Source organism: Hydra viridissima, unplaced genomic scaffold, assembly GCF_058129835.1.
Source record: "Hydra viridissima isolate aposymbiotic clone 2 unplaced genomic scaffold, HvirCarnegie_v1 scaffold_1, whole genome shotgun sequence".
Classification (NCBI taxonomy): Eukaryota; Metazoa; Cnidaria; class Hydrozoa; order Anthoathecata; family Hydridae; genus Hydra; species Hydra viridissima.
Genome location: NW_028324300.1, coordinates 36,623,152 through 36,636,946, shown reverse-complemented (window position 1 = coordinate 36,636,946; position 13,795 = coordinate 36,623,152). Strand labels below are relative to the sequence as shown.

Here is a 13,795-nt window from a genome sequence, read left to right as displayed (position 1 = left end):
CGCAGTTCTTTTGTCCGTGAGATATTTAAGAACTTGTCTACAATAACTTGAATCAAGATACAATTTCCGAAAGGTTACGAACCAAGTAACTTAAATAATGATAATAATAATATTAATAACAACAACAACAACAACAACAACAACAACAACAACAACAACAACAACAACAACAACAACAACAACAACAATAATATAAATAATAACAATAATAATAATAATAATAATAATAATAATAATAATAATAATAATAATAATAATAATAATAATAATAATAATAATAATAATAACAATAACAATAATAATAATAATAATAATAATAATAATAATAATAATAATAATAATAATAATAATAATAATAATAATAATAATAATAATAATAATAATAATAATAATAATAATAATAATAATAATAATAATAACAATAACAATAATAATAATAATAATAATAATAATAATAATAATAATAACAATAACAATAATAATAATAATAATAATAATAATAATAATAATAATAATAATAATAATAATAATAATAATAATAATAATAATAATAATAATAATAATAATAATAATGATAATAATAATAATAATAATAATAATAATAATAATAACAATAACAATAATAATAATAATAATAATAATAATAATAATAATAATAATAATAATAATAATAATAATAATAGTAATAATAATAATAATAACAATAGTAATAATAATAACAATAATAATAACAATAAGAATATTAATAACAATAACAATAATAATAATAATAATAATAATAATAATAATAAAAATAATAACAATATTAATAATAATAATAATAATAATAATAATAATAATAATAATAATAATAATAATAATAATAATAATAATAATAATAATAATAATAATAATAATAATAATAATAATAATAATAATAATAATAATAATAATAATAATAATAATAATAATAATAATAATGATAATAATAATAATAATAATAATAATAATAATAATAATAATAATAATAATAATAATAGTAATAATAATAATAATAATAATAATAATAATAATAATAATAATAACAATAATAATAATAATAATAATAGTAATAATAATAATAATAATAATAATAATAATAATAATAATAATAATAATAATAATAATAATAATAATAATAATAATAATAATAATAATAATAATAATAATAATGATAATAATAATAATAATAATAATAATAATAATAATAATAATAATAATAATAATAATAATAATAATAATAATAATAATAATAATAATAATAATAATAATAGTAATAATAATAATAATAACAATAGTAATAATAATAACAATAATAATAACAATAAGAATATTAATAACAATAACAATAATAATAATAATAATAATAATAATAATAATAAAAATAATAACAATATTAATAATAATAATAATAATAATAATAATAATAATAATAATAATAATAATAATAATAATAATAATAATAATAATAATAATAATAATAATAATAATAATAATAACAATAATAATGATAACAATTATGATAATAATGATAATAATAATAATTATGATAATAATGATAATAATAATTATTATTATAATAATTACAACAAATATTATTATTATCATTAGTATATATATATATATGTATATTGCTATAACTATTATAGTAAAAATTAATGTAATTATAAAAATATTAATGATAACATTTATCTACATGTAAAAACATAATTAGTTTACTTGTTCATATGCAGAATTGTCGATTAATGACGACAACATTTGACACAAACATTTTTTATAAAAGAATCATTATCTTATAGGTAAACAAAGTGTGAAATGGACCTTAATTCAACTGTGCTGCTATCATGCAATGGAATATCATACAATCTGTTGGTGAAAGGATCTTATCTTATCAATATGATTGCACACGTAAGCGCAAATACGTTCATTTCAGTATTTGCGATTGGACTAAATATTCTCCTTGCTCTTGCAATTCTCCAGCACCCAAACCTTCAAACACCGTCGAACATTTTACTTCTCAGCAGTTCAATCAATGATATATTGTTGAGCATGTCCTATCTTTTTGGTTGGAACACAACTTTATTACTTGCTATTTTTAACATAAAGAATTGTTCAATGACTATGCCTTTTACCATCCTTCGAATGTTTTTTATAACGATGAGTTTCTCAAATACAATTTTGGTGGCAACAGACAGATATTTAGCCATATTTAGACCATACCAGTATCGATTGCATATTCACAACAGCAAGAAAATATACATGAAGATAGTAGCATTTCTATGGTGTTCTTTAGTCCTAATAAGTGGATTAAACCTTTTAACTGAGCGAGGTTTGTTAATGTCTGTTATATGTATTGCTATCGTTATCATAGCATTAAATTGGGCTGGCTTTACTTACGTAAAAATATATTTTGCTGTTAAAAAAAAGCAAAAAAGTGTACTTCGGAGAAGTAAAAATGACCTAAGAGAAAATCGCATAACGAAGCTTACACTTCTTTTGCTAACGTCTTTAATTTTAACCAATTTACCAATGTTTATTACTATATTTTTATGGATATTTATGAAAAAGATTCTCACCGCAAAGTTTGTTTCGTTGCTTATATGGATTCATACTGCATTTTTAACAAAAGGATTGGCAAACGCGCTTTTGTTTGGCTTTTCTTTATCTAGTGTTCGCTCTACGATCGTAAGCCAAAAAAGTACAAACTATAAAACACCTCATTTACAACAATAGCATTTGAATCAATATTCTCTAAAGCTTTGAGCAAATTTGAGATTTTAAAAAGTTTTTCAAGAATGGAAATTTCAATTTTCCAACAGTTCCTTTATTGTTGTATTCCATCAGAAATTTATGAACATTCTTGAAAAATTATGCGACCGATGCAACTCGGTCTGACTTGTTTTTGAATCACTAAACAAATTATGGAGATTTATGTGATTCAAAAATGCAACAGTGATTTGGACATAGAAGAAGAAGAGAAGTTGCTGGTTATTGACGAGAAATGGCTACGTAATAGTCTTTTGAAATTATGCTTTCTTTTTGCATTAGTTAATGTGGAAAGATTCTTCTGGATATTTTCTTATTTTCTGTAGTTAGTGAATATGAAGTATTTTCTGTACTTGGTTGATATGAAGCTCGGTTAGATGCTCTGCTGCAGCCAAGTATCTAACCAATATTCATATCAACCAACTACAAAATCTGTACATCAGCAGCTATATACTATATAAATATAAAAAATATAAAAAAAAAGCAAAAAGAAAAGAAAAAGTAAAAGTAAGTTTTTTGGTTTAACAAAAAAAGGTTATAAAACAGACAAAATGGGTGCGATATTGAAATCTGGCGCCACGTTCTTGCTCTTTATAAAATTCATTCGAAAAAGTCCACTTATAACAGTATTACATAAAAAATAAAAAAAGTAAATAAAAAGTCATCATTAAACCTTTAAGTATCTCTTTATATTAATTCAATTCTTCTTAATTCTTCGATGTTTGCCTTTTTTTTTACAAGTAACAGCTGCATTTTTAACTATTTATCAAACCTTAATTGACATGATTATCAAAGATTTGAATTGATTATTTGCAAAACTCTTGTTTGCAGGATTATTAGCCTTAATAGATTGAATGTTAGTTTATCTTAGGCACCTTGTCCATCCTCCAGGTGCCAAAGATAGACTGACATAAACTGGTGTTCATTACAATCAATAAGATTTGTTTGAAGGTGGAATTTATTTTAATTTATTAATTTTTTCTGAAATTTAGAATTAGTATTCATTTGATTTATATTATTACCAAACTTAGCATTCAAACAAAAAGAATCAATTATAGGGCTGTTAACGTTAAATCATTAAAATCTTGCATTGAAAGTTCTTTTAAAATGCTGAAACTCTTTTAACTCCTTGAAGGAATTGTAATAAACATTCGCCAAGTTGCTGAATATACGAATACAAAAGTTCATACATACATAAATATATACATACATCCAACGAGAAACAGAAATCTACTTTGGCGAAATTCATTCTTTTATCATTTTATTAGAAATATAAATTTAGAATGAATTTTTTTCTAATTAAAAAAGAAAAAAAAAAACTTACTTCGCACATAGCTGAAATTTGACAGTCAACATGTCTACCAATGAATATCTTTAAAGAATAAGAGCAGTGACACTTTGTCTATTTTTTGATCAAGTGAAACATTTTAGAGAAAATGTAAACACAACTAAAAATTTAAAGGTCACTCTATCAAAATTTGACAACTGAAAAAAAAGCACGTAAATCTAACACTGTGAATACACTAACAGAATCTTCCAAAGTTGTCATTATATAAGTTTTTGAAAATTTGCCGCAGTATTTTATCCAATGACTTGTAACACGTACAATCAACCGATTTCAGAGGAAAGAGTTATTAATTAAAAACTATTAAGAATTTTTATTTTATTTTCTTTCGAATGGAAAACTTGTTAATAATTGAACTAATTGAATATTAATAACAAGTAACATTTTGCGTGGTATCTTCCTGGAAAAAAATTCCTTACCAGAAAAAGCTTGCTTAAGCAGGATATTAGCATTGAGTAAAAAGAAAAAAAAGTTTCTCTAGAGTTCTGGGTGGTAAGTGTGACCCTTGCCCTATGAATGCTACACACGTAACATATTTTCAGAAGTTGTTTTAACCCTACTTTGAGTGCGTGACTTTGTAAAAATAAGTAAAGATCTCAGAAACTTGATTTAAAAATATTTTAAATAAAAATAAATATACTTTACAAAAAAAAAAGATCAAATTATACAGCAGCCTTTTTTACGGTTTTCAGAGCTTTTTTTCCTTCTCTCAAGTAACTCTGGACGAAGTCGATATATTTCTTCAATAATCATTTCAAAAGCCTCGGTAACGTTGTGTCCAGTCTATTTGAAAGAAATCACATCAGAAAACCCTTCAACAAAAATTAAGGTTTGAATTACTTTTTAATGTAAAATACAAATACTTATACAGCAAAAAAATTTTTTTTTTGAAAAAAAAAAGAAAATATATACTTTGGCAGATGTTTCTATGTAAGGCACTCGAATAGAAGAAGCATAATCTTCCGCTGCTTCTACTGTAATTTCACGTTCCAATTCTAAATCCTTAGCAAAATAAGTTAAAAAAGTCAAATTTCAATTTTAAATTGAAGAAATTACTAACAGCTAAGTTATAAAGCATAATTTGTCTGAATAAGTCATAATTAAGTCATAATTAAATAAGTCATAATTTTCATAATTAAGATTATGCATAATTGTCTGAATATTGATATAGTGAGTGTTTGGATACTATTTAATTTTTATGATAAAAACACAATTTCTATCATGCTATCTGGAATTTTAAAATATCTTTTACAATGTGTTATAACGAAACAATTATTTCATTTACATATACCCTGAGTACTGATGTGTCCAGCATGAAGAATTTTTTTTGATGAACTGTTTTTATATTTTTGAAAACTTGTTGTATTGTCAATAAAAATATATTGATTAGCATTACATCACAAGATTGTTTAGATTTCAATAAAATCATTATAAGATTCCAAGAAAATTACAACCTTTCAAAATAAACTAAATAGCAAACATACTTTTTTATTACCCACAACCAACACAGGAACATCCTTTCCAGTATTAAGTTTTCTTTTCATAACTTTATCTTTAAGAGATTTTAACTCTTCCCAACTGGATGTTGAGTTTACTGCATATAATATAATGAAAGCATCACCAATGCTAAGTGAAGAATCTAGCATTGCTGCAAATTCCTCTTGCCCAGCAGTATCAAGGATTTCAAAATCTAATTGACGACCTTGAAACATATGCTAAAAGTAAAAACTTCATTGGGTAGATGAATAGAAATTCAACAACATGCACATTAATTTTTAGAATACTATTATTAGAAGCAATCAAATTTCAGTAAAGATAAAACAAAAAACAAAGTATGTAAATTTACCTGTGTTTCATAGGACTCCTCTAAAATCAAACAAATTCAGACACAAAATAGTTTATTGCTAAACTTACAAACTTTATAAATCAAATATAAAAAAATATTGCTGCTTTTTCCACAAGCAATATTTATATTATATATTCAGCATAGAGTGATATAAAGAAAATTAGGTAGTGGGTATCAATGACGTGCATTTTTAAAAAACTTTTAATTAAAATACCCCAATAAAATTTTGTTATTAATAAGAGTAATGAAAAAAGTATAATGCATAATAAATTAAAAATAAGATACTTTTCAAAGTAAAAAATAGCTTGTTTAATAAAAATCTAGATTCTTCAAAAAATATCTTTTTAAAGAAAAGTTTTTCTAAGTATTCTGAAAATAGAACAAAAAACTCCAGATTTATAAAAATAAATGAAATATTGAATTTTGCTTACCCATTGTTGGATCATAATGCTAAAAAATAAAGTACTCTTAAAAAATGCTATATTTTACAAATAAACTGTCTGAGTTCTTTACTCTCTCTCTTCCTGTATATTCAAGGAGATATCAGGGCTGTCAGAACTGGGAGGGAAGGGTGAGGGGAGGTATGGAAGGGGAGGTTGTGGAGGAAAAATTTCCCTCCTCCCCTCAAATACTTTCAGCGACACTGATGTCACCTTTTTCATTTTTAATCAACAGGTAGTTTTTGCCAAAAAAGGTATTAAATTCCAAAAACAATCTGAATTTAGTAACTACATGCTCTTCTTTTTGGCGTTATAAGAACAAATGTAGCTCCAACCACACTGCTCATACTTTTAAAACTGCCTTCTATATATTTTCATTTCCCTAAAATCTGTAAGACTTTCTGACAACCCTGAGTATGATCATATCAAAGCAAGTTCATACCAATATACATTATTAATAATTTTACACAAATAAATATTGATTACTTGTAAATATATTTTAAAATGATTGTGGAGCTAAGTTATATTATTATTTACAAACAGAAGAAAAACAAAAATGAAGAAATCATTAATAAAAGAACTACCTCAATAAAATCATTTTTTAAATATCGAATGGTTAGGCAGCTTTTACCAACTCCACCACTCCCAATGACACATACTTTAAACATAGTTCAACTGATGAACCTAGAGTATACACAAACAATTACCAATTACATTTTAAATCAATCTTGAGTTGAATAAAACTCTTCCCATAATTTTTCTGGAGAAAAATGATTAAACAAAACAGAATTCCACAAAACTTGTCTCGCTGAACATGTTTAAATAATAACTAATCACAGTAACAATTTTAGTTTCATATATAGTAGTATCTCTTAAAGTAAAATAGGCAAATTATGCCAAATATTTATGAGGAAATGAGCTAAAGATGTTACATGTGTTTACATTTCATCATATAAGAGCATATATATTTCATGCATATTAATCTTTAATTTACTTTATTTAATTTACTTTAAGAGCCGTACTATACGCAAAGCTTAAAACTGTAAATAATTAACAAATGGATACTAAAACTATCTTTGCAGTTAACTTTTTTAACGGAAAATTTACAGCTAAATGTGTGTGCTGAAGTATATTTAGTTATTCAATAAAACTATAATTAGTTTGAAGTCTAACTTAAAGCCAAGAAAATTAATAAAAATACCTTGCCTGTTTTTTTCTATACTTCTTAACTATTTTAACTTCGTTTTATTTCTACATAAGCAACAAAAAAAGTACTTTGTTTTTGCATCCATATTTTATTTTCTGCTAAACTATTACAGAAAACTTCACTTTAATGCAACTTGTAACTTAAATAACAAGCTTCTCACAACTAAATAGTAAAGCATAACTGAAATTTTATACCAAAGTGCATAATTGCTTAATTTATATGATACACAATTATTATAAAAAGCTGATCACTTAAGCTTTCATTTCAAAACAATGTTCTGCCTTTTTAAAGAGACAAATTACAGGTTTTTTTGTTTAGCACAACATATTTAATACTGATTTATAATCACCTGTTATATGTATACAAAAACTTTAATTTGGAAAAACATTTATGAACTAAACTCACCACAACTTTGTCCCTTCTCCATTCCCAGGTAAATTATTTTCAATCAATATCTATCACCTTTGTTCTATGCTAAGTAATCTATGCTAAGAATCTACCATCATAAAGTCACTTATGACATATTAGTTGTAACCATAATTCAATATAAAGAAAGTTTAATTATAAATCCATACATTAAAATGTTTTTCGTTATATCACATGCTTGATTCAGAAAATAATACTAATAATTTATATTTGTAGGTAGTTAACATTGAAATATAGATATATTACATATACATCTTTGTTAAAAATATAAAAAAACGAAACAAACTTTTCTACAAATTCATAATAAATCTAATGATATATATTCGATGAAATCATTCCTCGTCACTTTTTTTTTTTGACTATTACTTTACTAGGAAGAAAATACAATTTATATGAGAAAAACAAATGTATCAACAATATCTGTCTAGAAAAAACGTTTTACTGGATTTCTGAAGAAAAAAAAAAGCAATTTATAAACAAATTTTGTTTGAACAAAATTTATAAACAAATTTTGTTGAACAATCATCCGGATTGCTCAACAGCTAGCAAAATAAACACTTACAAAATTTTATTTTGTATATTATTTCGGCACTTAGTTGTTCTTGCTTATTTTCAATACCGAAAACGAGAACGTGCGTTTTATTTAAACGGAAAGAGAAACCAAAAGCCATTATGAACTTTGTATACGCTACTTAAAACTTGATATCACGCTATGTCCGGAAATCAACTTAGACACTTAGTTTTATAAGAACAACTTAATAAAAACATTGCAACTGAAATTTGAAAAATAATTATAACAAAAGTATTTCAAAAAAATTTAGTTTTTGAAAATTTAGCCAATTATTTTGCAATAACTACAAGTATATTTTGCAAACTATTAAAGTATCTGGGAACGAGATAAACACATTTAAACTTTATCTTATCGCTTTTAAAATGTTATTACGTAAAACATGAACTATAAAGAGTTTTCAAAGTACAAATGCAAAAGATTAGTGGGCGATAGTATATTAATCTCGCACGCAAATGACTGCTATAAATAAATTAATTTTTGCTTCATTAAAAAATATTTGGGACAACGATTTTAAAAATTAACAAAAGAAAGACGAAAGCGCGAAAAAAGTTTGAGATATGTTTTAGAATTCTATTTAGAATAAAAACGTGATTAAAACCCGCGGATGTCATGTAATAAGTTTTGAATTTGAGAAATAAGTTTCGTAGCTTTTTTAATCAAGACACTCTCATGTTTTTTTTAGCCAACAAGATCATATAATCATCGTCTGTTTATAATTTAGGATCAAATGAGAGATAAAACCAGTCCCGGACAATTTCAATGCCACGCACGACAAGTTTTTTTTATAACGTTTGTCTGCAGAATAAAAGACATACTGAAGGATATACCATCTATTTCTTGCGTCTGATACCCTAAAGAATACTTCTTTTGCTAACAAATTTAAAAGGACAGCAAATGCAGCTCAAAAATATACAAAAAATGTGTTTATTCTGGTATTATTTTTTATTTGTTGTTGTTTTTTATACTCCTTCTTTTTCTTTTTCTTTTTGTTCTTCTTCTTGCTCTTCTTCTTATTCTCATAATTGTAACTATTATTACTGTGTTCATTTTTATTCTTGTTACTATTAATTGTTGCAACAAAAATACAACAAACTCTTACCATTATTCTTCTTATTCTCATAATTGTAACTATTATTACTGTGTTCATTTTTATTCTTGTTACTATTAATTGTTGCAACAAAAATACAACAAACTCTTACCATTATTCTTCTTATTCTCATAATTGTAACTATTATTACTGTGTTCATTTTTATTCTTGTTACTATTAATTGTTGCAACAAAAATACAACAAACTCTTACCATTATTCTTCTTATTCTTATTCTCATTCTTACTATTATTATTATTCTAATTATTGTTGTTCTTATTATTCTTGCTCTTCTTGTTCTTCTTGTTCTTGTTCTTCTTCTTCTTATTATTATTATTCTCATTGTTATTATTATTCTTATTGTTATTATTATTCTTATTGTTATTATTATTCTTATTGTTATTATTATTCTTATTGTTATTATTATTCTTATTGTTATTATTATTCTTATTGTTATTATTATTCTTATTGTTATTATTATTCTTATTGTTATTATTATTCTTATTGTTATTATTATTCTTATTTTTATTATTATTCTTATTGTTATTATTATTCTTATTGTTATTATTATTCTTATTGTTATTCTTATTCTTATTATTACTATTATTATTATTGTTATTATCATGATTATCATTATCATTATTATTACTATTATTATTACTATTATTTTGTTTATTATTATTATTATCATTATTATTATTATTATTATCATTATCATTATCATTATCATTATCATTATCATTATCATTATTATTATTATTATTATTATTATTATTATTATTATTATTATTATTATTATTATTATTATTATTATTATTATTATTATTATTATTATTATTATTATTATTATTATTATTATTATTATTATTATTATTATTATTATTATTGTTATTGTTATTATCATTATTTTCATCTAAGGTACGAAATTCTGTTCATTCTTGTATAATCCTGTGAAAGAAGAAACGGTAATAATTATGATAAAAATTTCAATTACTTTAGTAAATGTAATTTTTTACATAAAAGAAATAAATTTATAGTAACTTAACTAAATGCAAAAACATATGATTTTTATGGTTATGCAACCGTTATGAAAAAACATTTAAAAACAACTTTTGAACAAAATGAACAAAAAGAACATCATCAAACTGAAAGAAAAATATTTGCAAACAGCATGACGTTTTCCAACCTCAAGCTCCCCATAAAATGTAACACTTTTCAATCGCTTATTCATGCAACTCTAAGAGACATTTGACTTTAAATGAGAAGAAGATTTCATTTTAAACCGATAGTAAGATGGCTCGAACAAAATCTATGTCATCACTCTTGTGAGAAGTTTGGTTGGATCTTGGACGATGTATCATACTTTACGTTTGCGAATACGACATTAAGCGGAAATCATCGATTTTATGCAAGCAACTTGTCAACTTCCCCAATTGATGTTAAGTAAGTGAAAAAAAAAAAAAAATGTCTAAAAGTAATTAGCGAGTCACACAGAAATGGTTAATATTTGTTTTGGCCCGATCTCGCAAGCTCACATTGCGCCATTGAAGTTATTGCATACTTGCATACTAATAATGTTCATTATGTGCTAAAAATAAGAAACCTCTAATTAAGTCAGAAGGACGACCTATGGAAAATTTTTCAGGCATTTTAAAACAACAAGTTTACTGTGTTAGTTGGGAAGCAATATGCATTCCAGATATCCATTGTTGTATGGAGTATTGCCAAAACAAAATGATTATAGATTTGGAAAAATTGTGAGTAATAAAACTTTAATTGGCCTTGGAAAGATTAAAACTTGATAATATTTTAGAAAAACAATATATACGTATTTGAAAATTAGGTTAAATTTTTGTTTTATTGCAATATGAGATACTGGTTTGACAAATTAATTCCAGTTTTAAACTAAATTTTAAGTTTGCCTGGGTCTTTACATGTAAGGTGCTATAATTATTATAATTATTCATAAAATGTTTGATAAAATTTCTCTGAAGCGTTAGAAATTTTTGTTTTGAAACAAAAAAATGAATTTAATTTTTTCAGATTTTGAGAAAGTTCATTCTTGCAAAAACCAGCATTAGGATTGTATTCCTTGCTTGGAATACAATCCTAATGCTGCTTCTTCTTTCCTTTCTTGAAAATATATCTGATCTGGGATCTGGGAGATGAACATTAAAGCGTAAAACAATGTGAGACAGCTCACTCATTTAGAAATCGTATATGCGCCATAATGATTCTGGAGCATTTACGTACCTACAATCTAAAAAAGTATTAATTTTGTCGTGGTCCCTTTTTTTGTTAATGAGGGTATTAGAACATTAAAACTTATTATGTTACTGTTTCTAAATATATTTGTACCTATACATTACGGGCTTAATGGAGATGAAAGCTTTATAATATGATATACATTTAGTATTTTTTTGACGACCAAGGGTTATATAGTAAAAACCAACGGTTGTCAACTTCTTTACCTTTAATAGAAACCACTCTCCTGGCAACACTGTACTCTGTTTGAAAGTCCAGAAAAAAAACTACTTTTGAGTATAGAAACCATGCTGCTAAAAGTGGATATATTAATCAAAAGATTTTTATTGGGCTTTTGTGTCATTTTAACAAGTTTTCGACCGAAGTGGGTGGGAAAAGTTTATAATGGTTTATAATATAATATGATATAAATTGGTTTATAATATAATGTAACATAATTTAATTTGTAATAAAATGGCTTATTATAATGGTTATAATATAATTGCTATAAATGGATGGTCATCACAAAATTGATTTGACCATTGAAGTAATTAAGTTAGGCATACAGACGAGTATTGAAATGGTATTTGTTTCATTTCATTATAGACCTTACATACAACTAACTTGACATGCGTGTCAATAAAGTCATTAAACAGTTGTAACTACTATGACTTGCCGATTCTGGCGCATTGACATTTTTATAATTCTGCATCCTGATTTTCTGCAATCATGAATTGTGAATTCTGGCGCATTGACATTTTTATAATTCTGCATCCTGATTTTCTGCAATCATGAATTGTGAATTCTGGCGCATTGACATTTTTTTTAATACTTAATGAATTCAAGATGGCGTCGTGTTTTTAATTTTCTGCAATCATTTTTGTTGACTTACCTTTTTGTGTCTCTACCTCGTGTTCTGGACTGAAGAGTTGATCATAATCCATAAATGTAAAGCACGGTTTTATAATTAAAAGGTGGGGGTAAAATTCCACCCGAGTTTTGCAAACAGATGGGAGCAAATGTCGTCGTAAAATCTTTTCTTATCGATAGTCTTTAAAACTGAAAAATCTTCTAGACGACAGGGATGACTTCTATTTTGGAGCAACTGAAACAAAATGTACTGCGCGTTCATGAAACTCTTTCTTTTTAATTCTTTCGGCTTGCCTTTTCCGTACACCAGATCGTACAAGAAAGACAAATCTTTAAAATCTTTGATGAGCTGTTCTTCGAGGTATTCTATATCGTCTCGCTTGCCGACGAGCACGTAATAGATGTAGTTAACGTTTTCATACTGATTCGTGTAGTTGAGTTGTTTTAAAAAGATCAAAATGTGCTCTTTGGTGATGCGAGAGTATTTTACATTGGTGTTTTCAGAATCGATCAACAAGTTCAGCGCCTTGAATTTTTTCTCCAATTTTTCAAAGACTTCTTCAGGAATCTTGCATTTTTGTTTACCCTGATATTGTTTGATGCATTCTTGAAAATGAATGATGCGCGAATAAGTGTATTTGTTCACCGAATTGGATCGGTCGCTGTCTTTATACGGGGCAGCTGTTTCTAACATTTCTTGTTGCCCTGAACACAAGAGGCAGTATTTTTTATTGCTGTCGTCCATTTCAAACTGGCTCGGGTCATCGTTGATGCAAAATTTACATTTAGTATGTAAAACAATTTTTTGGGCAATTTTAATATCAGTCCACTGTCGTTGAGAAAGCGTTTCTTCTGCAATGGTAAAATATTGACGTTGAAGTTGGTTTTTTTCTTCGTCAAATTTAGCACGGTCTTCAAACGAAAGCTGCGTCTGCAGGATGTCTTGATATCGCTGGATGAGATGGTTTGTCTTGACG

General features: G+C 25.1%; 2 protein-coding genes across 6 annotated transcripts in view; one reads left to right on the top strand and one right to left on the bottom strand.

Annotated features, from left to right (window-relative positions):
• The window catches only part of LOC145192501 (uncharacterized), a 158,688-nt gene that overhangs the window by 126,617 nt on the left and 18,276 nt on the right, over nucleotides 1-13,795 (top strand). For 3 of the 4 annotated variants that reach the window (XM_090083629.1, XM_090083624.1, XM_090083618.1), the window contains one exon: nucleotides 1,818-3,226. In XM_090083629.1, the coding sequence (XP_089939755.1) occupies nucleotides 1,834-2,751 (918 nt within the window). In that variant the 5' untranslated portion in view covers nucleotides 1,818-1,833 and the 3' untranslated portion in view covers nucleotides 2,752-3,226. Of the gene's footprint in view, nucleotides 1-1,817; nucleotides 3,227-9,340; nucleotides 9,552-13,795 lie in introns of those variants that run through there. The other variant, XR_016451365.1, reaches the window with a different exon arrangement.
• LOC145192388 (GTPase KRas-like) lies at nucleotides 3,765-8,749 on the bottom strand. Of its 2 annotated transcripts, none has more exons than XM_090083652.1 (7): nucleotides 8,611-8,749; nucleotides 7,000-7,099; nucleotides 6,407-6,425; nucleotides 5,976-5,995; nucleotides 5,614-5,844; nucleotides 5,042-5,131; nucleotides 3,765-4,912 (listed from the first exon to the last, which is right to left on the bottom strand). In XM_090083652.1, the coding sequence occupies exons 2-7, from the start codon at nucleotides 7,081-7,083 to the stop codon at nucleotides 4,787-4,789; spliced, it is 570 nt and encodes a 189-aa protein (XP_089939778.1). In that variant the 5' UTR covers nucleotides 7,084-7,099; nucleotides 8,611-8,749; the 3' UTR covers nucleotides 3,765-4,786. The 2 variants fall into 2 exon arrangements, with proteins under 2 accessions (XP_089939778.1, XP_089939783.1); XM_090083657.1 differs by lacking the exon at nucleotides 8,611-8,749 and adding an exon at nucleotides 8,028-8,435.

What these genes read in the sequence shown, in the direction of transcription:
- LOC145192388 (XM_090083652.1), bottom strand. Translation starts at nt 7,083, where the DNA reads ATGTTTAAAGTATGTGTCATTGGGAGTGGTGGAGTTGGTAAAAGCTGC. An exon ending in AGGAGTCCTATGAAACACAG is followed by an intron (nt 5,845 to 5,975) that starts GTAAATTTACAT and finishes TTTTACTTTTAG; the next exon opens with CATATGTTTCAAGGTCGTCA. An exon ending in TGGTTGTGGGTAATAAAAAA is followed by an intron (nt 5,132 to 5,613) that starts GTATGTTTGCTA and finishes TATTTTGCTAAG; the next exon opens with GATTTAGAATTGGAACGTGA.